The 27,822-nt window shown below is 33.4% G+C and overlaps 2 protein-coding genes, 1 long non-coding RNA gene and 1 other non-coding gene across 4 annotated transcripts; 2 read left to right on the top strand and 2 right to left on the bottom strand.

Moving 5' to 3' along the window:
- Window positions 1–740: 740 nt before the first annotated feature.
- Window positions 741–6,089, top strand: LOC136274944 (uncharacterized). Its single transcript, XM_066082988.1, has 2 exons — window positions 741–887; window positions 1,189–6,089. The coding sequence occupies exon 2, from the start codon at window positions 1,238–1,240 to the stop codon at window positions 2,387–2,389; it is 1,152 nt and encodes a 383-aa protein (XP_065939060.1). The 5' UTR covers window positions 741–887; window positions 1,189–1,237; the 3' UTR covers window positions 2,390–6,089.
- Window positions 6,090–7,472: 1,383 nt separating this feature from the next.
- LOC105336288 (uncharacterized) lies at window positions 7,473–8,211 on the bottom strand. The gene is made up of 3 exons (XR_010713397.1): window positions 8,046–8,211; window positions 7,829–7,945; window positions 7,473–7,667 (listed from the first exon to the last, which is right to left on the bottom strand). It is a non-coding gene; the product is annotated as an uncharacterized protein (transcript).
- A 6,644-nt stretch (window positions 8,212–14,855) lies between these two features.
- On the top strand, window positions 14,856–17,351 carry LOC117682766 (uncharacterized). The gene is made up of 3 exons (XR_004597046.2): window positions 14,856–14,948; window positions 16,761–16,831; window positions 16,952–17,351. It is a non-coding gene; the product is annotated as an uncharacterized lncRNA (long non-coding RNA).
- Window positions 17,352–25,175: 7,824 nt separating this feature from the next.
- On the bottom strand, window positions 25,176–25,958 carry LOC105340650 (cystatin-A3). The gene is made up of 3 exons (XM_011446819.4): window positions 25,792–25,958; window positions 25,595–25,711; window positions 25,176–25,356 (listed from the first exon to the last, which is right to left on the bottom strand). The coding sequence occupies exons 1-3, from the start codon at window positions 25,921–25,923 to the stop codon at window positions 25,237–25,239; spliced, it is 369 nt and encodes a 122-aa protein (XP_011445121.3). The 5' UTR covers window positions 25,924–25,958; the 3' UTR covers window positions 25,176–25,236.
- Between the last annotated feature and the right edge of the window lie 1,864 nt (window positions 25,959–27,822).

Genomic DNA, 27,822 nt, shown 5'->3' with positions numbered 1-27,822 from the left:
CAAAGTTTACCACTAATCTGCCATTTGAACATTTACTCTTTTTTAAAATAAAAGCATTTAAACCAAGTTAAAATCATGTATGGTATGCTATGATATGTATTGACAAATGAGAATTCATGCTTTGGTTCGAGATTCCAGTGCTATTGTATGGGATTCTAATGCTGTGGTATGAGGTTTCAATGCTATGCTATTGCATGGTGTGTGTTGTAAAAGATATGCATAAACTGACTCTAGACCATTTAGGAATTGATTTGTTATAAATATTTTGTGAGTGATTATTAATTTACAATTACAATTAAAATTACAATTCTTGTGTATTTTTTAAAATCATATCTGAACAAAAGAGAAGTTTAACGAGACATAGCCACTGTCATATGAATACCAATATTGAAAAACCTGAATCACAAGAAAAGTAATTTCTAGTGCTATTAAGTATAAATTCAAACAAAGTTAAAAAAAATTGAAAAGTTGAAAAAATATCCATTAAATTTTTTCACAAGACTGTCGTCATTTAAAGTTCTAAAAAACGATCGAGCAATCACAAAAATGTACCTCATTTTTCTGTTAAACTTTAAATAAATTAATATATGGAAACTTATAACATATGGTTTGAAAGTAGACGTAAAATATTAATTTTTGTGAATTGTTTGCATGCGTCCTAAATATATATCAGAAAAAATGTTATCTTTATGTCTTGAAAACCTGCATTAATCGAAATGATATTGGTTGTAATAATAATACGGCATATCTTGGCTTGTCAAAGATATGCAAATTTATCCAAGGACCTATAAATAGTGTTTATGTTTTTCCGGAATTTTTCCGGTTGAATATACTCGCTTTAAAATTAGGCCTCTTTTTGCATCATTTCTGGATTCTTCTTGAAACTGGTAAGACATGTTTTAATTCTCCGTAATAAAGTATACTCTTTAGATTAATTTAGTCGTTCAAATACTTCTATCAATTTTAGAAAGTCGAGAAAAGGCATATCTGCCACCGATTTCCGCTCGATGGCCACTGAGGTCCTTTGATTGTATGGATTTAGATGCAACAATCTCTCGAGTGCAATCTTCAATGGCGCACATTATTTTAGCTTCATCTTAAATTTACTGCTTTTTTCGGCTTAGCTACCAATATACCAATAGAATTTTATGAAATTGATTAACATTAATTTATTTACAAATTAATTAGGTAACAATTTTCGCTTTTGTTTTAAAATACCACGAGATCAACGGGGTCAATGCCAAGGCCGAAGAGACAACTTAAACGGGCGGCTGCCCGTGATACTCAAGACCCAGGACAAGCACGCAGGCCAGGCCGGCGCAGGGCTCAACGCCAACAGACCAACAATAATGAACAAGATGTCCAGGCTCAACTGGCACCCCCTCAGCCCCAGGCAGTCCAACTACCCCAGGCAGCCCCACAGCATCAGGCGGCACTGTTACAACAGGCAGCCCCACCACAGCAAGCCCAGGATCAGGCGGGTAATGAGATCTTTAACCCCCCTGTAGCAACATTACAACAATCCACCACTCTAATGCCCGGCCTCATTTCGCCTGTCAATTCTAGTCTCACATCTACATGTACAGATACAGGGATAACTTCCATTATCACCTCAACCCATCAGCCTACTCCTGAACCAATCAATTCTATTACAGTTCCCATTGGGTATCATGTAAACCAACCAATTAAGCAAAAAATCATCAAGGGCGAATTTGTCAATCTGGGAACATTATTGGTAAGGGACCCCACTAATGCCCATGCAACATCTACTCTCACAATTGATGTGCAGGGTAACATCATATCACAACCAAAACCCACAACCAGAATAACATCTATCGAAAAATGGACAGATGCATTTCTCATTTATTTTAGCATTTACACTGCAGTGCACCCACTTAGGTCGCAACAGCTCATTAAATATATGCACGACGTTCGATTAGGGGCACAGAATTCTAATGGGTGGGTTTCGTACGATGAACAATTTAGGCTAAGGATCGCACACAACCCGTCACAGAACTGGGGAATCATAGATAATGAGCTTTGGTTATTATACATGACTGCCAATTCAAATAAATCTTCTAGTACCCAACACCACAAGTGCTTTGATTACAATCTCAAAGCAAACTGTTACAAGCCCCATTGTCCGTACATACACCGATGCCTTAAATGCAATGGCACCCATCCATCTATGTTGTGCAACAGTGCTAACCCTTCCCCGGGTCATGCAAATAATTCCTTTCGAGCATCCACTCCAGTCCGCAACAACTCTTATGCCACATTCAGGTATCAGACACCAGCACACCAAACACGCACCAACCAACATTGGGCAGGAAACCCTCGTCAACCCCAGAGACATTTGGGTCCTAGGGTATTCTCCCATAATCATTAGCGCAATTAACAATTATTTGAGTCAATACCCAGATAGGGTCTCGGCAAGGTATTTAGAGGATGGTCTAAAACATGGCTTTAAATTGCAATACTCTGGACCACGCATTTCAGTTTTCTCAAAAAACTTGAGTTCAGCTTCCGACAGCGAGGAGATTCTCTTGGAAAAAATATATAGTGAAGTTACGGCAGGTCGAATGTCTGGCCCATACTTACTCCCACCCATGCCTAATTTACATGTATCTCCCATAGGTGTTGTACCCAAAGCTGACGGTGGATGGCGTATGATAACACACTTATCCTACCCACCCTCTTTCAGTATTAATGAACACATAGACCCACAGTTCACTACAGTTACCTATACATCTTTTGACACAGTGGTCCAAACCATAAGCACACTAGGTCCTATGGCTCTATTAGCTAAGGTGGACATTAAAAATGCTTTTCGTCTTCTGCCAATTTACCCAGGGGACTTTGAACTTCTAGGAATTTACATTAATGGGGCTTATTACATCGACAAATGCCTCCCCTTTGGGTGTTCAATATCATGCAAAATATTTGAAACTTTTTCCACTTTCTTAGAATGGGCTGTCAAATTTAAAACACAACTCGATACAGTTCACCACTACTTGGATGACTTTATTTTTATTGGCAAGTCCAATTCAGACAATTGTTCAGCTCTCATGCACACTTTTCAGGACATTTGTTCAGAAATAGGGGTCCCCCTGAACCAAGACAAAACTATTGAGCCAACCACTAAGCTTACATTTCTTGGTTTAGAAATCGACACTGTGAATATGCTGGTCCAAATTCCCGTTAGTAAGGTTCAAGAACTTAAACTTTTGTTGCAGCATTGGGTCACACAAAAAAAAATTCTTCTTTCCCAGTTAGAATCTTTAGTGGGCAAGCTCAATTTCGTTAGTAAAGCCATCCCAGGTAGCCGTGCATTCAATAGGAGATTTTACAATGTTATGTCCGGGGTGCCCTCTCCCTATCATCACATCAGAATTACGAACCCTATCCGTGAAGACATGTTCACATGGCTACAATTTTTAGACAACTTTAACGGCGTTGTATACTTCCCAGACACTGAATGGGTTACACTAGATACTTTGCAACTTTACACGGATAGTGCAGGTTCTGGCCACCTTGGTTGCGGCAGTTTCTTTCAGGGTCAGTGGGTTCATTTTACCTGGCCATCTTCATGGTTAAACAAGCCAATTTTGCGGGACATAACTTTTCTCGAATTAGTACCTATTGTATTAGCCTTCATGATATGGGGATTGCGTTTGCAAAACAAAAAAGTCATCCTCCATGTAGATAATATTTCCCTTGTACATATTCTCAACAAACAGTCAGCCAAGTCCCCAAGAGTAATGGTACTTGTCAGATCGTTAGTCTTAATGGCTTTAAAACACAACATACAATTTAAAGCACAACATATTCCGGGAAAATCAAACATTATTGCTGATTCTATATCTCGCAAACAGTGGGAAGTATTTCGAGCAGCAGCACCTTATGCAGACCTTCATCCGCAGGCCATTCCAGCCCTATTCCAGACATTACTCTCACAGGTCACATCCAATCATTGTTCAACGCTTCAGTTGCTGTAAACACTAGGCAAACACACACAGCAGGCATCAATTCATTTGAAACATTTCGCCGGTCTCATAACCTACCCAGTCTGTGGCCACCTCTCGACACTCACATTACAAGGTTTATCGCTTACCTGTCACTTTCAGGTTACAAATACTCCACAGCTCAGTCATACATTGCAGCCATCAGTTTTTACAGCAAAGCAATTTACAATGTAGATCCTACTAATCATTTTATTATAAGAAAGCTACTTCAGGGCATGCAAAGAACAACACTACACAAGGACACTCGTTTGCCTATTACATTACAGCTCTTAAACAAAATTATACCAACATTGCAAACCGTATGCAACACCATATACGAAACCAAACTATTCACTGCAGCTTTCACTTTAGCATTTCACGCCCTCTTGCGCATAGGGGAATTCACAGTGTCTAAAGGCAACACACCAGCAACTATCATCCAATTTCAGGACATAACAATGCAGCAGACCAACATTCAATTGACAATTTGTCATTCAAAAACAGACCAATTAGGTGTGGGGGCAAACTTGCAGATTCCTGCTTCAAATGGTGTTGCTTGTCCTTTTGCCGCCATGCATGCCTACTTACACATGCGCACATCTCAATCTGGCCCATTGTTTATTCATTTTGAAGGTCAACCATTGACCCGTTATCAATTTATTACCATATTGAAGCGTTGTCTTAATGCAATAGGGGTTGATAGCTCCAATTATAATTCCCACTCATTTAGAATAGGTGCAGCTACAACCCTTGCTATTCAAGGCGTTCACAGTGACGTCATCCAAGGGTCAGGACGATGGCGCTCTAATGCATTTCGTACATACATTCGGTAACCTTATCATTCCAACAGTATCTATCTTACTAACCATAAACAAGATAATTCTAGGTCCTGTCAGAGTTTGGATTGTCGGATCTTCTATCATCAAACGAGCAGCTATGAGTGCAGTATCAAGACAGGGGGGGGGGCTTAATCTTAATCTCGAGAATACTTCAGTCTTATGGCAGGGATATAGTGGCATGAAGCTACAAGACCTTAATACTAGGCTATCAACGTTGCTAAGGTTAGAAGATCGTCCTGAGTTTCTCATCATTCATTGCGGAGCAAACAATGTTGGCCAGAAAACCACTGAAGAGCTGCTGGAGCTCCTTTTCACAACCTTGTCACGAATTTGTGACATGTTCCCTACCACAACGATAGTTTGGTCCTCTGCCCTGCCTAGATTAGCTTGGCGCTTTTCAGACAATGTTAAAGCAATGAATGAAATAAGGGGTCGAATGAATAGAGAAGCGATAAAATTTGTAACATCGAGGGGCGGTCATTACATCAAATACCCTCAGTTTTCCCAAAAACCACCTACGTTGTTTGACCCTGATGGAGTTCACCTGTCCCAGCTGGGTAATGATATCCTTCTAAATACCATTCAAGGTGCGTTGCAAGATTTATTAAATTGTGGCGGTGTTGGCCTTCCGGACTAACCACATCACAATTAACTACTACTGGCTCGTGGTGACCATTGGAGTTGCGGTCCTGCCGCCGTCACCAATGTTACTTTTGGAAAGTGGCGCACTCCATTGGTGGCGGTTGCAGTGTCATAAACAAACGTTCATGACCCTTGCAAGTGGCGCTATCGTCGCACCCCAACTCCAATGGAAGAGTGCAATCATTCAAATTATCGTAGGATACAGTTTTTTACTGTCAATATAATGTGTTTATAATGCTGTTAATGTGTTTAAAATGCTGTGTATTCATGCTTGTGCATTCGCGCACATACTTGCTGCACAAGAACTTTGACAATTTTAATGTGTTTTGAACTTTGAAACTTGTGCATTTGCGTTTACCCATTCGCACAAACCTTGTGTATAACTTTGTCATTTGTATGTCTGTGCATTTGCACTTACCCACTGTACAGAATATTATATTTTGTGACGTTTGTGCATTTGTGCTCACCCACTGCGCAATGAGCCTATTGATGGGCCGTCACGTATTGTTGTATTGTTTGAATTGTTGTGAGGCAGCCCATTGGTAGCCTAAAGTCACTGCGGCCAGTAACGCCAAACCATAATAAAGTATTTAGTCCTAATCAATCTCTCTTAGTTTATTCATCAGGTATCTTGGATAATTCGGCATATCTTGGCTTGTCAAAGATATGCAAATTTATCCAAGGACCTATAAATAGTGTTTATGTTTTTCCGGAATTTTTCCGGTTGAATATACTCGCTTTAAAATTAGGCCTCTTTTTGCATCATTTCTGGATTCTTCTTGAAACTGGTAAGACATGTTTTAATTCTCCGTTTCTTTTAAAGATAACTAAACTACTGTTAATATACATTTACATTTATCGGTAGATAATAGAAAAAGTGTTTATATATATATATATATATATATATATATATATATATATATATATATATATATATATATATATATATATATATATATATATATATATATATATATATATATATCACTATGCAGTCCATGATTATGTTTAGATGGTACACGTTTCTACAGATCAATAAACTGGTTTTAGCAGAATCAAGTATATATCAACCTGTTAGTTTCTTTAAGACACTGAATCACAACCAGTTTCCTAAAAACATAATAGAGGCGAAAATACTCAAACAATTCTCAAACTATGTAAATTTTAGCAAAATAATGCGTATGTTTTCCCGACATTTATCAGCAACATCATAAGTAAAATATTTGATTTTATAAAGTGGTTGATCATAGGAAGCATTCCTAACTAATGAATTTATTACTGGAACTATTTTTAACCATTATAGAAATCTTTTTTACACTTCTACGTTCTCAATTTCCTTAACATAATAAAAACTGTTATGAGTGTATGAATCGATATATCAACAACACAAAAATGGTTTAATCAATTATTTCATTAAATCTTCAAATTCAAATTACGCACTCAATTATTTGACATAAACTCATTATTAGCTAAGTTTGGCTTCTTTCGATTGCGTAAGACAGGTGGCCGCTTAAATGAGTTAAAATATAGTGGAAATCTAAACGGACGGGATTGAAACTGGTCGCTCGTGGCGAGTGGCCGTTGATTAAAGGTGGCCGTAACAGCAGGTGCGACTGTATTTTATGTTTACTTTGTAAATTTTTAGAAACGGGGATTTAAATGTAAAACCTTTTGCAGTAGTTGGCTGAAAATGTTTCATATTTATTTTCTTTCGTTACTGTTAATATCAACCATTGTGAAAATAACTTCAGTTCTTTTATTAAGCTTCTTACGTTGAATTAGCCGTATTTAAAGAAATGGAGTCGTTTAGCCATTATGAACATAGAATAAACATTTGATATAAACATCCATCTCCTGCTGCCCACAAGAATAAAAAGTACAGTTAGTAAAATTAATTTTCAAATGAAAAGTTTTTTCACTTTTAATTTAATATGCGTTTGTGTGTGTTTTTTGAACATAAAATAGTAAAACAAAAATGATTTGATAATTCATATTAGTTCAGATTTATTGCAATTATGAATAATCATCGTGAATAAAATGTGGTATCAAAATTGACGTTTGTATCGAAGACTTCAATGGGGTCAGACAGAGATTTCTGTAGCTCTATGCCCGTTAGTACAGTCTTCCCGCGAAGGTCCTCATAGATTATAACGTGAATGTATCGGTTCCATCCTGTCTCAATCTAAAACGATGAACAATAAATTATAGAAAAATTAGGTCTTAAAGCTTGCTTCTGCAATTAGAAATTTAAAAATATATTTATCAAATGTCTTTTCATATAAATGTTCTAACGATGTGAAATATATAACTTTATTTTAATACACCATGTATAATATTGCCTACCTTTATAAAGTAATTAAACCCCGCAACTATTTGTTCTCTGTACGAGATAGATTTCAGCTTCAATGGCTGCTCTCTGTCGTATCCCAAAGGAAGCTGTCCAATGATATCATCTCGCACCTGTTGGTTATATAAAAAATTACATATGTCTTATCACTTTTGCATAGGAAATTGAAGAAACTAATTTGTCTAAAATTAAAAGATAAAAAAGAATACTCACTGAGTCTACGAGCTGCTGGGTTTTTGGGGTTGCATCTTGAAGTTCACTTAGACCTCCAACCTTAAAGCCTATTGTGTTATCCGCCAAATAAGCACAAAAGAACGCAAGCATCGCGAATGTTATAGTATACATGTTGCTTTTGTATTGTGAAATACTTTGTGAAGTTTTAATGAGATATTGGACCTTATATATAGCCCATGAAACAATGATTAGATCGTTAGTAATGAAGCAGCTGTTGGTTTTGATAAGTGAATTAATTTACGAAGTATATCATTTGCCGAAAGCGTAACAGTCCAAATAATATTGCGAAAGATCTTACTAATAAAGTTCTATTGTAAGACTGAATATCATTTTGCGTGTTACTGTCAATCTTAATATATATAATGTATTGTGGTATTGAAACTAGATATACACTTACTAAAACGATGCAATTTGATGTAAATGTATTAATGACTTCATTCAGTAGGTAAGAAGATAACAACCTAATTTACTTGAGGAAATATGTCTCATAACTTTACGATTTCGGCATAGATTTGTATGTAATATAAAAGGTTTTCAAATGTACCTTATAATTTGCTATTAAAGATACACACATAATTAAATAATCAGAGGTTAATTTTTTTCAAGATTTTGTGTATACCACTAAATTGTCTTCATTCTTTGTTTATTCATGTTAATTCGACATACTCTGGATATTTTTCGAAAATCAATAATCGTATTTGATTCGTTCTCAGAATAGAAAATAGTAGATACTAATATAATGAATAAAATCATTGGTTTAACGTTTATTTTTTAAATAGTTTAAAAAGTTTTGAACACTTTTTGGTAAACGGTAATTTGCTGCCTATAACAATAAAACAGTTTATATTAATATTATTTTGACATTGTTAGTGATAACTGTGTGATAATTGTTATAAAAAGGTTCCATTACCTAAGCTAATTTTATTTTCGGTTGGATTATTCGAACAGCATCAATTTTGAACATATTCATATGTTTTCAAAAATGTGTTTGTATGCAAAACAGAAAATAATGAGACATAAAACCTCTATATTAGCACATGACTTGTATTGTATGCCTTCAGGGTTACTGTATTCATTCGCGATGTTAACAATAGCTGTAGGTCATAAGTAGGGACAAATTACATACCGGCAAAATTGTTGGTTATTTTGAAGAAAATGTGTGAATATATTTTTGATTTTTGGGATAGTTACAATACAAATTTTCATATTTTGACCATATATAACTTGACATTGATAAAAATATATTGAGAACGAAGCAGATTTTTTCAACATTAATTTTTTTGGGAGGAACATCTATTTCGCTAGATAAAAAAGTAAGGTTCATTTCCATAAGCAGCCCACCGTACTTAAACCATGTTATACAGATAATTTTGTATGTAATTTAAAACAGTACAATGTTATTTTTACTGACGTAATGGCTATTATCAATTCAACGTCATTTGTTTTATATCATCTAAAACTTTGCCAGAAGATATTCGTAGAATAGTTGATTTTATTTTTATTTTATTATTATGGTTTACCTTTTTAAGGTCTTCCGTTGGAAACGGAAGACCTTATTGTTTTTGCTTTGTTTCTTTTCCTCTATTATTATTATTATGAATTTTTTTTTCTGTCACGTTTTCTCAAAAGTGCTTCAGCCGATTTTGATGAAACTTTCAGTTCTTATTCATAACAAAATTTGTAAAAAAATTACACGAGAATTTTATGGTCGTCACTTCCGGTACCGAGATATTAAAGATTTTATGTTTTTGCTTGTTCACGATTTTTCTCAAAAAGTATTCAAGATAGGACTTTCAAATTTTCAGAGAAGGTAGAGAGTGAACGGCCGCAGTGCCCTTTGCATATCCGAACGTCCGCCGTCACTTCCGGTCGTCACCGGAAGGAAATGAAAAACCTTAATTTTTTTAATTTTTTTATTTGAATTTTTTTTATTTTTTCATTCGATAGAGACGCTCTCAAAACTTCTGAATATGAAATTTGTTTAAAATCGATCCACGCATTCTTGAGATTTTGGACTCCAATGTTCTGAAGCGAGAGGCTGCGTAGCTCAGTCGTTAGAGTGGTGGACCTGTGCTCAGGCGACCCGGGTTCAGTTCCTGAGTGCCGAATCTTTTTTCTCTCTTATTTGTTGTTTGATTACTGGTTTTATCTTTAAAATGATGGATTTGAATGGGTTCCGTTTTATTTTTGTCATGATTAAAAAAAATACCGGCTTTTTTCAGTACAAATATAGAGCTCTTTTATGTCAGCAGCTCTCTAAATTTCGAAGCTCGTCGCATCGCCGACATCAAAGACATGCCGCCGAAGTGCCCATGCAGTTCGACCGCATTAGAGTTCGCTGGGTCGCTTTGCCGGCATCAAAGAAATGCCGCAATCTCAATGACTGTATGCACACAACATTTAGCAATGCACCCACGTTATTCTACTCGGCTTAAAAAGGAGGACTGCTTAGTATTTAATCCCATATATAGATACACACATGCATGTATAAATGCGTTTATTGACCTAGGTTGCTTATATATTGATTTCCTGAACATTATAAAACACTATGTAATCTCTCTCTCTCTCTCTCTCTCTCTCTCTCTCTCTCTCTCTCTCTCTCTCTCTCTCTCTCTCTCTCTCTCAAGTACAAATGTTTTAGCATTTGAATAAGAACTAGTACAGGTAACATGGAGTAAAGTGGATAGAAGCTAAATGTACATTGGCGTCCAAAAATTATACATATTTTATATCAAGTTACGGGATAATGTCTATGGATTCAAATAATTTTAAATGCACTGTTTAATGATTGTCTTCTTACTGATTGGAAGTCAACGCTAAAAAGTCATTGTTATTAAAGATGGTGTACGTTTTCCTTTTTTGTGCATGTCTAAATACTGATACAAATCTGTTGCCTGTCGGAACTAAGAAAAACCTCCGAAGTTAATACACGTAACTATACAAACGAACGGGTGACTGCGACAAGGTTTAAAAACTGACCACCCGTTTATGAGTGTTTGAGCCTAAGAATAAATAGATGTAAAAAATCAATAGTTACATCTTTCAAACAACGCTTATACATTGTTCTAACATATGTATTTTATTTAGAAATTGTGTAATATGTGATATTTAGAATTTAATATTCTACGTTTAACATAGAACTCACCGACCGACCCCCCCCCTCCCAATTCATAAAATCATTTAGTTTTTCTGGCCCGATTTTACTTGATCTTTGATCTTGTGTCTTTAATTTCAACTAATTACCATTCTAGATTACTGTACTAATTACCAGACCAATTCGTTCATTAACAACAGAGTTATAAAGTTTTTGGCATTTGAGTTTCAGTTGTGTTTGACATGTACTATAAACAAAATTTCTAACTCCCAAGCCCTTCACTCAATCCTAATGAAAATTCGTGAAAATGAACCTCGGACCCCATTCTTATTGTCTGTGAAATATGCAGCGGATTGAACAATTAAGACGAAATTCCTGAGATTAAACGGCGCTTATTGCCTATACGTGGAAATTAAATTTACACAGTACACCCAACGACCCCCCCCCCTTTCCTATTCACAAAATCATTTAGTTTTTCTGTCCTGATTTTACTGGATCTGTCATCTTGAACCTTTATTTTCAACCTAGTTCAAGTCTAGATTACTGTACTAATGACCAGACCTATTCGTTCATTTTTAAGAGAGATATGAATTTTTGGGCATTCGAGTTTCGATTGGCGTGCTTGACATGTACTGTAGAAAAAAATTCTAACTCCCGAGCCCCTTATTCAATCCTAATGAAATTTTGTGTAAATGTACCTCGGACCCCATTCTTATTGTCTGTGAAATATGCAGCGGATTGAACAATTAAGAAGAAATTCCTGAGATCAAACGGCGAGTATAGCCTGTACGGGGACTTAAAATTTACACAGTACAAGGGATGTAAGCAGCCGCGTAATATTTCTGTTGCATGTATATTTCTTGTTTTCCGTTTAATCTGTATCTACGATAGCGTGTGAACTACTTATGAATGTTGGAACTGTGGAAATTACTGTCATCAAATTTTTACCGAATAAATTTACGTGTTACTGATTTCGTTATTTCTACATTTATAAAGATTTTATCAATCCTGCTGAAATAAAACAGTCAAACATAATAGTAAACGACACGAAAAAACATTCTCAACACTGAAATACATGGGTAAAATGCATCAGTCATTGTCTTAGGACTTCCCCTATTTGTTGTTAACCGAATCCGAGATCCACATCTCAAAATTCTATTTTCGATTTATTTACGACGAAAATCAAGCTCGGGTCTTTTCACCCCCCCCCCCACTCCAGACACAAACACGCATCAATATTTCAAATGACCTCGCACTGTTACCAAACCTGAATAGTCAGACATCTTACACGTTGTTTTTCATCTCATACAAAAACTCAGCTCCTCTCCCGGGCGGAAACTCCCAAAATTCAAAGACAAATTCGGGAATTATTTCGCGTCAGCCATGTTTTGAGACACCTGCAAAGTCTGTGTGTTCTAATCTCGCCGGAGCCAAGATTTGTTCTTTCTCTCTATTTCTTTCTCTCCTTTTTATCTAATTTTCTAGCTAAAATATTCAACATAAAGAGGTGTTGGACTGTAGTACAAGTTGAAAAACACTCTTTAAGTAAGATTTAGACAAAAACAGTCTTTTATTATTAGGGTCTTCCGTCTTCAGCGGACGGAAGACCTCCTCGTTGCTCGCAACGAGATCGTGTCTAGTTATATCTATATTTTATTAAAAACATAAAAATCCATTTGCCGATCAATGTAGAAAACCCACAGGTTCGTGTTTCTTAAATTCATTATAAACAAATAGATACTGAGATTGTATATCTTTATGTTTTGCATATATAAGCACAGCTGTGTTTTTTTTTTTAAATATTCAATAGGGTCTTGGAGAAACATCTGCAACTGTTCACTGGTAGAGGAAGTATTACCTTCCAGATTCTGAAGTAGATGTTCTAGTATCTGTCAAATCCGGTCTCAACCTGAAACAAAATGGACGGAAATGATGTAAGAAGATGGAATGGCGAACATTAATTTCAGTATATTTATGATTTGTACATCAACATTCGGTATTTAAATTTGTGAACAACGAAAAAAAAAAATTTGATATGAGTTTTCTCTTTTTCATTTGTTTAAAGTCATAGGCAGATCATTTTATTGTTTAAAAAATCTTGTATCATATAAGTGTTCCTACCATGATGAAGCGATAACCAGTGCTCTGTAAAAGATTGCGGTGATCTGTAGGGGCCGCTACCTGTCGTAGCCCAGAGGAAGCTGACCAATGATTTCCCCTTGCACCTATCGGTAACAACACAGGGAAATCGCCTTTAATGTCTCCACTAAAATCTACAACCATGAAATTATTTATTAACCCAATTTTATTCTTATGCTACCCATGGATTCCACAAGTCGTTGGGCTGCTGGGGTGAGATATTTGGTTCTCACTAGTCTTCCAGCAAGTCCGTAATGTCTGCTTTCCACCAAACAGGAAAAAGACATGCAGCACAACCACAACAAATATAGAGGTATACATGCTTGTGTACATAATAAACTTTTGTGTAGACTTGATCGATGAAAAAATGATGCTTATTTTATATATTCAAGTTCTAAAACAATGGACGTATTCCAACCGACCAACAGTGATTATTGGATGTACTTGGCGCCACCTTAAGGTGCTTAATTGTTAATTAAAAATGGAGGATATAAATTGTTTAAGTTGTAAAAAACTAAACTCATTTACTAAAAAATATCAATTCTTAAAAAGTGTAAACATAAATGTGAAAAATTCCATATTAGTTGTTTGTTACTGTATAGAAGTAGTTTTACTGACGCGTTCTTCGTTTTCTTATTATGAACATGAAGTACTAAATAGAATATGACATTCTTGAAATGTTCCAGCTGTAGTGAAGAGTGAATTAATAAAGTTAATAAAAGAGCATTAAAAATCATTCAAACATCAGAATATTGATTATATGAAACGTAATGTTGTGTAAACAATTTTTTACCTAATATTTATCATATAATATATATCATTGGTATGGGAGAAACGATAATTTTAACTCTGATTATAGACATACGGTAGCGAAAAGGTCAATCGGTTTGTCGTAAGAACAAGAAAGACTATTTAAAATGTTTTCCCGTGTTTCTAAATATGCGCGTAAAGTCTAGCTGGCACAATATGTCCCTCAATTGCGATATTGAAGAAAAAATACCCAGTTATCAGTTTTGGGTGTTTTTTTGCTGCGATGAAAATTAAGAAGCAATACTATATCATTACACTTATTTCAATGAATTCTGTTAGACATACTCGTATATTTATAGCTATAAACAAATAAAAACGATTTTTATTTCCGTAATGTCTAAATCAGTCTTAGGATTTGGTTTCTCTTCAATATTTCGAAGAAATTTACTTTCGTTCTAAAGCTTGTCAAGTGAGGTAGCCCGTGTATGCGTTATCAGGACGGAGATCGATCACAAACTACGGTCGCCGTGGTTTGACTAAAATCACTTTTGTCTGACTATAATGAAACCTCGGTCATAGTTCAAACAGCCGGGGGACTCTGGTCAAGTTAGTTTAAAGGTGGCGGAGGAAACCGTAACATCCAAGTTTTGCTATTATAAATTAAAACAACATGTTTAATTTTTATTTTGTGCACACACAATGGTTTACTGCGTTAAAATTGTTGTTCGTCAATGACGTTCAATCAATGAGTAGCAATTGACATCTTTCTCATTATTTAAACCATACATCTAATGTGCGTTCTAGAATGGGAAAGCGCACCATAAGTTTACCTAACTACGCCCCTAACCAGGAAGTGTAAAACAGGGACTTTGTCGTCATTTTTAGTGGAAGATGTAAAGGTTCGTATTTTTTTTTAACTGTGCGTAACAATACAATACAGCTTTTATTTGATAAGTTGGATATTTAAATTTTATCTCTATTGTTAATTCAGATTTCACATGCAATTGTTCCTTACATGAAAATCACGCTCATTTCATGTGAAATTCGTGTGGTAAGAGCACTCGCAATTTTTCAGGTGAATTTCTCGTAAACTTAACGTTAAGCCCCATAGCTTCATTCAGTCTTTTTATTAGTTACTCACACTCAAATAAACACACCTCAGTTGTTTTGTCTTGTTTTAAGCATTTGCAGTTTCATATTTAATTTCATCATAACGAATTAAGAACATTTTAATATTTTAAATATAATTTCTTAATTTATTTTGCATAAACAAGTATTTTCCATTTGTTTTGATATATAAAACTGGTCAATTGATTTTTGAATAAATGCAACTTTATGAATCTTTATTTTGCATAAACAAGTATTTTCCATTTGTTTTGATATATAAAACTGGTCAATTGATTTTTGAATAAATGCAACTTTATGAATCCAAGATATACATCAGTCATATCACAAACACTCACAAACCCCGGCAGCCACATTTTAATAAAGAGAAAATTTGATCAAATTTATTTAGTTTTATTTTTATCGATGTTCAAATACATGAAAGGTATAATCAAGTTTTATTTCATTAAGACAAATTAAGAGGTGGGTTAGCAAATAAAAAAAAAAGTTAAACAGACCTAAAGGATAGGCAACGTCCTGGAGCACCTTGCACGGCTTCAACGGATGCAATACTTGCAAAAATAACCGATATTTTTTACTAAAGATGGTCGATTAACCATTAAACAAATATCAAATTTAGTATGCATTTCATCTGGGACAGTATTTTAAAGAAACATCTTTGTTTCCAAAAGGTTCGTGCAAGATGGATACCTCACTCATTAACAGAAAAACAAAAACAATTGCGGGTTGAAATGTGTGAAAAAACTACTTAAAGTCTAAAATAATTGCAATGGACGACGTTTATCAAAAACGGTTACAGCCGATGAAACATAGCTACATTATTATAAACCTCAGAGGAAAATTGATAACAAGATGTGGTTGTCTAAAAAGACAAGACGCCCTGTTATAGCAAAACGATTCCAAAGTAGACAGGAAGTATTTTACGAATATAGTTTATCATTGTTAAGAGGTAGAGCGCAGAACAAGTGTATATCACCACCACCGCGGTTACTTTGGAAGCATTACATGTAGTTTTACATTTTGCCTTTTCTACAAATTTATCATGAACAACAATATCACAGCAAATTATTGAAATGATATGTCATTTGATGCAGGTTAAAAAAAATTAAAGAAACATTTTTCAGTGATATTTTGCGAAATAATATAGATATTAAAGATTTCGGTATATGAATAATGATCAACTTTAAAAGCATATCCTTATATCTGAACCCACGGTAGTGTCAATCTCACTCAAATCGTAAACAGAACGAGTAGGGCTGATTTAAATTTCCCCCGTATTTCTTACTTCGTTAGCAAACTCTATGGTAGGTTATTGACAAAACGTTTCCCTTAAAACATAGACAGATAAAACCAAACAAGTTTTCAGTATTGAATCAGTTTAAAATCGATAATATCCTTACATTTTGCTTTCTTGATTTTAATTTGTTTCTTGTACCATATCTATTAGTACACACAGAGTAAAAAAGGCAGAAAATACTTAAACTTAATGATATATATATATAACACATTCAGAAAAAATTACTCAAGGGATGCATTATTCGTAACTACTTTTGAAACTTTTCTTTTTTTTGTTTTCACATGAAAAGGAAACAAAATGTCCATGACCATATTTGTAAAGACGTTAACAGGAAAGTCCAAAACCTTGAACGTAAAAAAGGTATTACTTATTTACAATACGTCAAAGTACTACACTTAGTGATTTCAGATTTTTTGTTTGAAAGGCATCTTCAAAGAAAATCGATAATTTTTATAAATAATGTTCTTTTTGTACATTTAGACGGACACAATGACGCATGTTTTAGAGACTATATCAGAAAGATTGGGTATGGAACTAAGGCAAGTTCGACTTACGTGTAGTGGCAAAGAATATAGACAGGATATGCCAGAGACATATACACGGTTAGAGGAATTAGGAATCAAGGATTGGCAAACTTTATTCATGGTGTTACTTAACAGCGGACCATGCTCTTCCCACCACAGTTAAATTGTTGTTTGAAATTGATTATCTTGTAGATATGCGTTTTAAAACAATTAGTGTTTAATAAATGCAATGAACATTAGAAATCAATTATTATTTGAGTATACGGTTAAGATGCTTTACAGAAAACTACTTTCTGTTTAAAGCTTATCAAGGATCCTTGTTAAACGTTCGACATTATTTAGAGGTTTATTTATGAACCAAAACAATTATCAGAGTATGCGTTACAATTGTCTATGATAAAATTTTTCAAAACTAAAGCACAGGTGCTGTTTTACTTTATTTTTAATACGAGAATTGAAGCGAATCAAAATGTAATAGAATTAGTGCACTGGCTCAAATTCTGTAAACTATTAACCTATGCAAATGGTTATAATAACTTGAACTATCAAATATAAAACTCACTACATTACTTGAGATCCCTTAAAGATATTTGACCACATCAAAAAATGATGAAAAGCATCTTTTAACATGCTAAATTAAAGCAAGGTCAGCCACTACTCGCTTCATGAAATGTGTATTGATGACGTTGAACAGCTATATACTGTAAAGGTATTATATTTGGCGTGTACGATATTTTGCGGAAATTAGTTTTTGAACAAGTTGGCGTAGATTTGAATTAGCGCATTCTTGAATGTGACTATTCTTATTCATACATGAATGGCATTTAGCGATGTACTTGGTTTAGCGAAAGTCGCATTCCGTCAAAAGCGCAAAATAGAATACACAGCCAAATGTAGTACGTTTACAGTATTGCGTCATAAGTGAGTTTTTGTATTTGTGACGTAATATTAAAATTTCGATGTTCGTAACGAACGATCCCTTTAGCTGCGCGATATATCTGCGCAAATGAAATTGGTCCGTCGTCCTTAAGTGTCTTTTTTTTTTTCATTTTGCTTTAAAAAAAAACCTTTTAATTCAATTTTTTTCAAGATACATGTAGGATCTATTGATGTATATTTGCAGTTAAAGTCGGTGGGCCCAATTAACTTCTATAAGTAAGTAAGTAAGTAAGTAAATAATTTATTATAGTGACATGTGTTATAACAATTACAAAATGTTATACAAAATACATAATGAAACACCCGGCCCATTGGGCCTATATGTCACTGCAAATACAATTATAACATAAATATACACATATTACATTGCGTTTTTTTATACAATAATGATTGTCTGTAAAGGTAAGATTCAATTAAATATTTAGAGGTTTGTCTAGGAAAATTTGACAGTAGAAAAAAAATACAGTCTAAATTTGACATTACCAGTGTTGGATTATATCCTATATTATTGAATAATTCCCTTCTAAAATCAGAAAAGATTGTACAATTCAGCAGAAAATGACTCTCATCTTCTATTTCATTTAATACACAAAAATTACATATTCTTTCATCGAGAGGTTCCCCCTTATATCGCCCCGTTTCAATTCTAATTGGGAGTATCCCACATCTGAATTGTGCCAAAATAGATCTTTGAGATTTTGAGATGTTCATTTCAAGGTAATTTTCAGTTTTAAAATTTGTTTTAATGCTTTTATACAATCGCAATTTTGGTAGTTGATTTATCTTTCCTAACCATTCATTTTCATAAGTAAGAAACAGCTTGTTTTCAAATTCATTAACATCACAGATTGATAAATTATCGTAAATATATAACAGATTCATGGATTCAAATAGTGAATTAATACGTTATGTCCATCTAGATAAACCAGTTTGATTAAAGTCCCACAGGAAAACACGCTTTGCTCTATAATAGTGATTTTTATGAAACTTTTATATGATAAAAGCTATATGTGCGTATTTTTTCATGCAAAAAATATTTGATTGATTGATTTATTTTAATAAGTTATAAAAAGATATATCTTCACAATAAACTACGCAGTTTGTAGCATTTGGGTTAAAAAGATATACAAATAAATAAATAATTTTTATAATTATTATGGAGTCGATAGTAAATCCAGCACTTGAATAAACCTGCCTTAAATCGGTCAGGTGATACCACGCTCAGTCTATCACAACAACAATGGCGACGACAAAAAAGATAGATATACCGTTAGGTTTGACAGATATGCAAAAAAACGAAAAAAGAGACAGACTGACAAGGATAGGACCAAAGAAAAGATTGTCATCGGAGACCATGTAGAATGATGGAATAGGAATTAAAGCCGAATTAAACTTAAGTTTATCACAAGACATCATCTTGACGCAAGCGTCAAATGGGCCGCAAAAATATAATTGTTGTATGAATCATTGGTTGTTTACATAAAAACACATCACAAAGAAAAAAATTAAAGTTGGTTGTACTAATTTTTAAGGTAAATTTAAATATACTTTCAGCAACTTGTTTTGAAGTTTAACATTTTACTATTATCACAAAAAATCGAGTTCGTGACTGTAAGCATTTCTAACGGTAATTGTATGATCATTGCCATAGTATGAAGTAATGTAAAACACATTGATTTGTACAATACATGCAAAGTTCAACTCATCGATCATTTTTCTCTTGGAGATAATGTATTTCAAACCATTTCTTTTTTGTTGCATTGTATTGAATAAAAACTTAATGCATTAGTATATATGATTTCAAGGGACCACATGATAAAATAGAAATTGATTAGTTCAAATTGTCCAGTCAATTCAAATTTTCAGATCTGTCATATATTTGCGTAAATTATTGATATGGATGTCATTTCATGATATTTTCTACCTAATTTTACATGGAAATATAAAAAATACAAACTCAAAGTCATATTTTTTACACGGCACATAGAAATTCAAATATATCATTTATATCAAATTTAATGACATTCAGGTCTGTAGTATTTTAGGTCTTTAGTATATCCCGCATACCGGAATTTTCCGAATAGATTATAGTCTCGATAAAAACGCAGCAAACACGACAATCTACTAAGTATGACCTATTTTTCATTTACGAGTAAAACAAAAAATATGTGATATTTTTTAAAAGGCATAAAACATTTCAACATGCAAATTTACTTTTAATTCATAAAAATATTCATAATATTAGTTCTATTAAAAAAGAACTATCCCGCAGAAACGCAGTAACAATACTTAAATGTGTATCAAATAACGGACCACCTTCCGGCGGTCTGTAATAATGTTGTAGGGGTTTTGCTAGTCAGGTTCGTACGTACTCCATGTGTTTACTTTATAAGTTATAAACCACAAGTAGAGGAATTTTTTTAAATAAAGAATAAATAAACACTCTCAGTACATGCATCCGTCAGGGAGGGGGTTGGTATTTACTCATATTACCGTGTCGTTGATGATAAAATCGTGTTTCATCTTTATTACACATAATTAGCAATTTATATCGTTCTACATTAATGAATAACGGAATAATAATGCTTTCGGTATCATCTGATATAAGAATTATCTAATTTAAGACATGAAAAACGTGATTCGCAATCTAACAGTGTGTATTTATGACGTTGAACAGCTATAAATGTCGTCATAAGCGATTTTACATTGAGTTTTTGTGATTGTGACGTAATATTGAGAATTCGATGTTCGTAACAGTCATTCCTTTTAGGTGTGAGGTATATCTACGCAGGCAATGTAAGTCCGTCGTTTTTAAATATTAAAAGAAAATCCACGGAGGTAAGTGATGTTAATCTTAAGAAATAGGGCTTTCATGGATAACATTTTTTTGCAAAAGTTGCAAAATGTTTTATACGTAATTGATTTAAGCACAGTCTAGACCAATGAATGAATGATTCAAGTTTAATAAGATCAATATGTTATGCTATAACTGCCACATATGAAGAATTCGAATAGGTTAGTCCTGATTCTAATAAATTAAACATTAATTAGACATTGTTTTTTACTATTTGCTGCAATAATGTATTAAGAAAAAACATGCAGTACGTGCAAAATGTTTTAGATTAGATGTTTTATTCGGTATTGATGCATGTCACGTATCCAATGAAAAATCTCCCCAATTAAAGGCTATTCGCGTTTATTTTTCAAATATAAAACACCAAATGGAAAATAACAATTAAATAATATATGTTAATTAATCTGCATTGCTAGCATGAATTATAATAATGAAAATGTTGAGATATCAAAATCAACGATACATTTGAAGACTTCATTGGGGTCAGATAGAACTTTCTATAGTTGTATGCCTAATAGTAGAGTACTCCCACGAAACCCTTCGTGGATTATAACGTGGATGAACCTGTCCCAATCTGAAACGTTGAAAAATATATTATAAATGTTTTTTATAAACTGCTACTCCAAGCTGAAATTCAAATATATATTCATGTGGGTGACCATAAAACTTATGAAAAATACTTCAATCGAGACTATTGATAGTCCTGTTTTATCAACTTGTTTGTCAGTAGCTTGCTTCCTCTTAGAAACTGTTCATACGTAGAGCATGCCCTTACGTACCGAATCAACCGAGAGACAAAAACTTCATATGCAGGCGATAAAGATATATTGGTACATAAGTAAGGAAAATTGACAATAGACAAATTAAAGTCATTGCGTTTGTCAAACAGTTTTGCTGTTAGGTTAACATCAATGTCCCTTAACGGTAAAATTTCCAAATATGAAACAGATGGCGCATAAATATTGTGTTGCTTACCTTTACAGAGTAGTTGTACCCTCCAACAATCTGCGCCCTCTACGCGATAGCTGTCAGCTTTAATGGCCGCATCCTGTCGTATCCCAAGGGGATATCATCTCGCACCTGTTGGTAATATTAAAAAATAAATACAAATATACTACCACTTTTGCATATAAAATAAAAAACGATAATTTGTTAAGCTCGGAACAGTATTTATAGAATCCACGAGATGCTGGGTTTTTGGAGTGGCGTCTCTGAGTTCACCAAGTCCTCCAACCCTAAAGTCTGTGTTGTTAGCCAAACATACACCAGCGAATGCAAGCAGAACACATTCTATGGTATACATGTGGCTTTATGATTTTATATACTAAATAACAATTTAAGGATATATTAGAGCTTTAATATATATGTGTGTGGAAACAATGGTTGAATTGTTAGAAATAAACCAGCTGTTGTCTGTGATAAGTAAATTTATGTCCTGCAAAATCAAATATTATTGCCATTGGGAAATCCTGTAAGTCCATTAATGCCATTATTTCAAAATTTGCGTTTAAAAGGGACGCTATTGCTAGTAAAGTTCAAGTGATAGCAATGAATATCAATTTATGTGTTTATTTTCAATTTAAATCCAAATTTTGTGTTTTACTATCAAATACCAACATTCTAAAATGAAAGCTGGATAAGTTCATATTCAAATGTTGTTGAGGTTAACTTCTCTGAATTGTCAAAATACTTATTTGAAGGATTATATTTAATATATGTGTTTTTATACAAGTGCTTGAGTAAATTATAACCTGATTGAATTAACTAATATATCTTACTAAGATATTTACATTTTCAATATAACATATTCTTTGCTTTTAGGAAAAAAAAGATATCGTGTATTTTAGTACATTTTCTATTTTCTTTGTTCATATTTATTCAACATTCTTAAAAACGCGTTTTAAAATTAAAGTCACAGGGTTACTGAAAAATGATGTTTAACGTTTTGCTAATGACAGCGGATCACAGAGGAGGTTTCACGCGTTCATAAGTCAACATTTATCAGTTTACAAGTCGTTGAAACTCATTCCGACCAGAATTACAAATGTAAACAATCCGAGTTGTATTTGAAATTGATAATGAGTGTCATGTGATTATATCTATATATAGTTACTGTGAGATTGACGCACTGGGAAAGAAACCAGAAAATGAAGTTATTTGATGTCTGAAATATGCATTCATAGAGAGTGCATTTTAAAAGTAATATTTGTTCTTGAAGACATCTGGTTTCACTAAGAGGTCGCTTGTTCATGATATATGCAGTATTTACATTTCCCTGGCTTGCTTGGCTATGAAGCGGAAGAGATTCTATCTTTTTTCAGATTTGATCACCTCATACTGTTAAAAAACTAATTCTTTATTCCTTATATATTTCATGGTTAAATGGCAGGTGAACTTGTTACTGTAACTTTTTTAAAGATAATTTGATGATATAGATGAATATAGAATAATAAATAATATGTTTAACGTTTTTGATGTTGTGCTTTTACACAGGTAGAAAAGCATGAAAAATGCAAGTTCGATTCCAGTCTTTTTTTCACACTTCTGTACATGGGTGTGTGACTGAAACTAACAATCATCATAGAAACACGTTAAAAATATTTGTGCAAAGTATAAATAGTATTATTTAATATTTGTTACAATCTTAAGATTGGCTTCTTGGATTATCTATATATTCAGTAGAAAGTTTTACAAGTATGCATATAACATACACATGCTCTCCTAAATGTTTTTGTATACAAACAGAAAAATATGAAAGGTTTAAATTACTTTCTACGCATGGTTTGTAGTATATGCCCTCAAGGATTCAGAAACATTTATGGGGAGGATAATGGTTGTAACAGATAATTAGGTACAAATGACACACCAGCAATAGACATGCACATGATCGTGTCGTTTATAAAATAATTTGTGTTTACATATTTTGATTATTTAGATAATGATTATATAGAGAAAAATAAATCGACCATTACAAATGCTGATGTTGGGCTTTTGCATAGAAGTAGAGAAGCAGAAAAAAATGTCATATGTTTTTAAACTAATGTAAACGCGTGTGTGACTGAATATAAATATCATCACAGTAACGCGTAAAAATGCGTGTGCAAACTCTTTGTATTGATATATGTTTTCATACTGTTTTCATACTAATTGTTAGACCATATTTAATCACCTAATTGTCTACCTTATTGTCTACAGACTTTTCCGTTGTTTTCTCGGTTACGACAAAGAGCACACAGCGGTTGTAAACGGTCAGCAGATGATGCTCACTCCTCCTAGGCACCTGATCCCACTATAATGTAATAGAGGTCCGTGTCGGCTCAAGGTTTATATTTTGACCATCACAAACAGACCAAATCATCCAATTTTAATTTTTTTCCCCTATTATGACATTTCCTCAATTTTGACTTCTACCTCAATTATGACATGTCAAATTGTGACAAAAAGCACACAGTGGTTGCGACCGGTCAGTAGAGGATGCTTACTCTTCCTAGGCACCTGATCCTACTGTATCTTTTTGGAGGTCCGTGTTGCTCTGCTTTGAATTTGTATTTTGTTTTATGGATTTTTTGACGGTTTGTAACTGTCATTTTCTCTTGTTATCGGTCACGACATTAAGCTGGGCATCAATGCATTGTCACCCATTTTCCCAACATTGCAGAGTGTGATGATTTATATCAGTAAAGAAGCAAAACTATTATTAAAATCTTGTCAACTATTCGTTAGGATTGTAGCAATATTTAATATTTAAGTCAAAGGTGCATATAAACAACATATGAACTTTTCAAAATATTGAAAAATGGTTGAGAGCTAATACTCATAGATTAGCATGATGGTTTCGTTACAATACCTTTGCGAATAGGTGGCTAATAATTATCCTCAGTGAATAAAATTCGACGGAGTCTTACATAGATCGTTCATTCATCATTCATCTGAAGCATTAATTCATATACTTCATTATATAATATAATATACGCATTTGGATATCATATTTTTATCTTCTATAATAAAAGTTGATACCTCTTCCGATCGAAATTGGAATCTATGTTCTCCAGATGTGCTAATTTGAACATTTTCCAATAACAGATTTCATGAAAGTCAAGGAATACTGTTTGCAGTGCAAATGGATATAGTATAGTTAAGCATGACGCAACGTAAAACTTTTAATTATCATTATTTCATTATAAATCAATTTAAACTTTATAGATTTGCAAACAAAATAATTGCAATCATCGTTAAATAGTTGTTTTTTTTTAATACAAAAGGTTTATAGTTGCATTATGATTTATTTCATCTTTGAGAACATGATGTAGTCAACTAGTTAAAACTCATTTATTGAGATATTTTAATGAAGGTAGTGATACCGATGATATCCAAACAGAAAAAAGAATACTGTTACCGCCTTTCTTTATTTTAAGCATTTACAGCTCTAAATTTTATGACAGGTTTGTTTAGAAGTATTCAATAGGATCTGCAAGAGACTTCTGTAACTGAACACTGGAGACTGAAGCATTGCCGCTAAGGTCTTTGTAAATTCTGACGTGGATGTATCGACCGAATCCGGTCTCGACCTGAAATACCAAAAATACATTTTTTTAATGAGATCATTGGATCAAATTGCAAGCAAACGGTTAAAAGTTCATAATGTTGTTAGGTATATTTTTTGATGAAATTAGAGTTAAACTTCCGTCAGTAAATTCAGATCCTTTTTGTCCAGATTGTTTTGTTTTGTTTTCGAATTTTTACACTGAGACATTTAAAAAAAATACAGTATCTTACTTATAGAGCTTAAAGAATAAAAATACGGACCTTGATGAAGTAATTCCTTCCAGCGACTATCTGGTCCCTGTATGTGACAGCGTGCAGCTGTAATGGCTGCTCCCTGTCGTACCCCAGAGGAAGCTGACCGATAATCTCATCTTGAACCTGTCATCAATAAAAAAAATCCTATGTATTTTTTCTGTTCAGTTTCCTTAAAAATTTACAAAAAATTTAAAAGTACTCACGGAATCGACGAGTTGCTGTATCTCTGGGGTAGCGTTTTTGGTTCTCCCTAGCCCCCCAACAGGTCTATCTCTCCTGCTTTCCGCCAAACAGGCAACGGACAACACAACCACAGCAAATACAAAGGTCTGCATGTTTCTATTCTGATGTAGAATGATTTGTGAAGATCTGGTCAGCTACTGGTCCTTATATACATACGCACAACGACACAGTCACTACTGTTAATGAACCAGCTGTCGTGTGGGATAATGAGATATCTGCGAGGACATTACGTTAGGAAAGGCTGTTTGAGTTTAACTATTGTTTCATTATTGAAATCACAAATTGAATAATACAATGATTATGATTTTTAATGAATTTTTTTTAGCTCCCTTATAAACCTACAACTCAGTAATGTTTTGTTTTTATTACGTAGGTATTTTTTTTTGGTTAAAAAGTACTTAAAATATATAAGTATACAAACAAAAATTAGCTGGATAATTACATCAATGTTTTATTTTATCTGGTTCATGGAATATAAATATAAAACTGTAGATAGAATTTTACAACATGTTTCATATTAAAAAGATATAATTAGATCAGCTATATATCCATATCTAACATGAAAGACATATTCTAACAAAAATGAATTAACTAAAAGTTAAGATTAACGTTGAATTATAATGAAATTGTATATCAGAGATACTTCATTCAGGAAAATAATTTAGCGAGTACTTATTATTGTCTTCTCGTGCAGCCTAAATTCAGAGGCTTTTCGACCTATTTTTTTTTTTTACAATATTTGAATGTGTTATTGTATTGCAAAAAGAAATTATTTCACCAAAAAAGTTAAAAATTCATATTTTTAATATTACAAAATCTATTTTCAATAGATGATTGAATTTTAATACAAAAACCCTATTTTTTTTTATATCTCTATTGTTAAATATATGTTTCACTTTTACTGTACTCAGTGGAAAATGCTTTCCATGTTTAAACTTTTTATCCTCTCTTACGCTGATGACACAGTTATATCTTTGAGAACCCAGCCGATTGACAAAAATCGCTGACCTTTTTTTTTTAATATTGTGACCTGTGGAAACATCATGTAAACGTTGAAAAGACTAGAGTATTAAGTTTTTTTTAAAAGGTTGCAATCCAAAAAGAACGTTTTATTAGAGAGATTAACCTCTTGAAATTGTGAACAAGTATAAATATCTGAGTGTTATAATGTCTCGTAGTTGTTTCTCATAAAAGTACGACAAAATACTTGAGTGACCAACCCCTTAAAGCTTAGCATTTAGAAAGATATTTTGAGATACCAATCGACTGTCAATTTGGTCTGTTTAGTACTGTCATTTGCCAATTCTCATTTTAAGACTGTGAAGTGCGAGACTACGAAAACGCAGATATTTTTGAGAAAATTCATTAAAAAAAAAATATTACAATGTACATATCAAGTATGGTATCACAGATTGTATGGTTTATGAGGAAATTTGGCGTATCCTTAAAATATGTATCAAGGCACGAATAATTTCTTATTTGGCTAATTTTTAGTAGCATATGATTGTAAACTTATATTAGTAATACATCGCTATTTTTTTTAAATGTTTTCCTGAGTTTCGTTTATACACCCATGGTTGAACTATGTGAGATATATATACATCCTATATGGTCTTTCTTATATCAGGATATCAAGACTCATTTACACAAATTAAAAACCTACAATCACAAATTACCTATTCAAACAGGAAGATGGATTAAAATAGAAAGAATTTTGTTCATTATGTAATAAAAACACAGATGACGAATACCAATTCTGATAGGTACATATGTTACAAATAGTATTTGTTTAGGATCTAATCGCCCACTGTGATACTAGTAAAGGCAGTGAACATAACGTTTACTACGATGATAGTAATGATAGTGTTGGTCCTTGTTTCAATGGTGGTGCTGATTGAAGAAACCTGTTACTCCGCGCAAACGCAATGCAATTAATATTTACATTAATTATGACAACAACAGAAACATCGGATTACGTATAAATCTCGATG

The sequence above is a fragment of the Magallana gigas genome, chromosome 4 (assembly GCF_963853765.1).
Source record: "Magallana gigas chromosome 4, xbMagGiga1.1, whole genome shotgun sequence".
NCBI lineage: Eukaryota > Metazoa > Mollusca > Bivalvia > Ostreida > Ostreidae > Magallana > Magallana gigas.
Note: the sequence above shows the minus strand (reverse complement) of the source record. Positions and strands in the feature narration are given on the sequence as shown.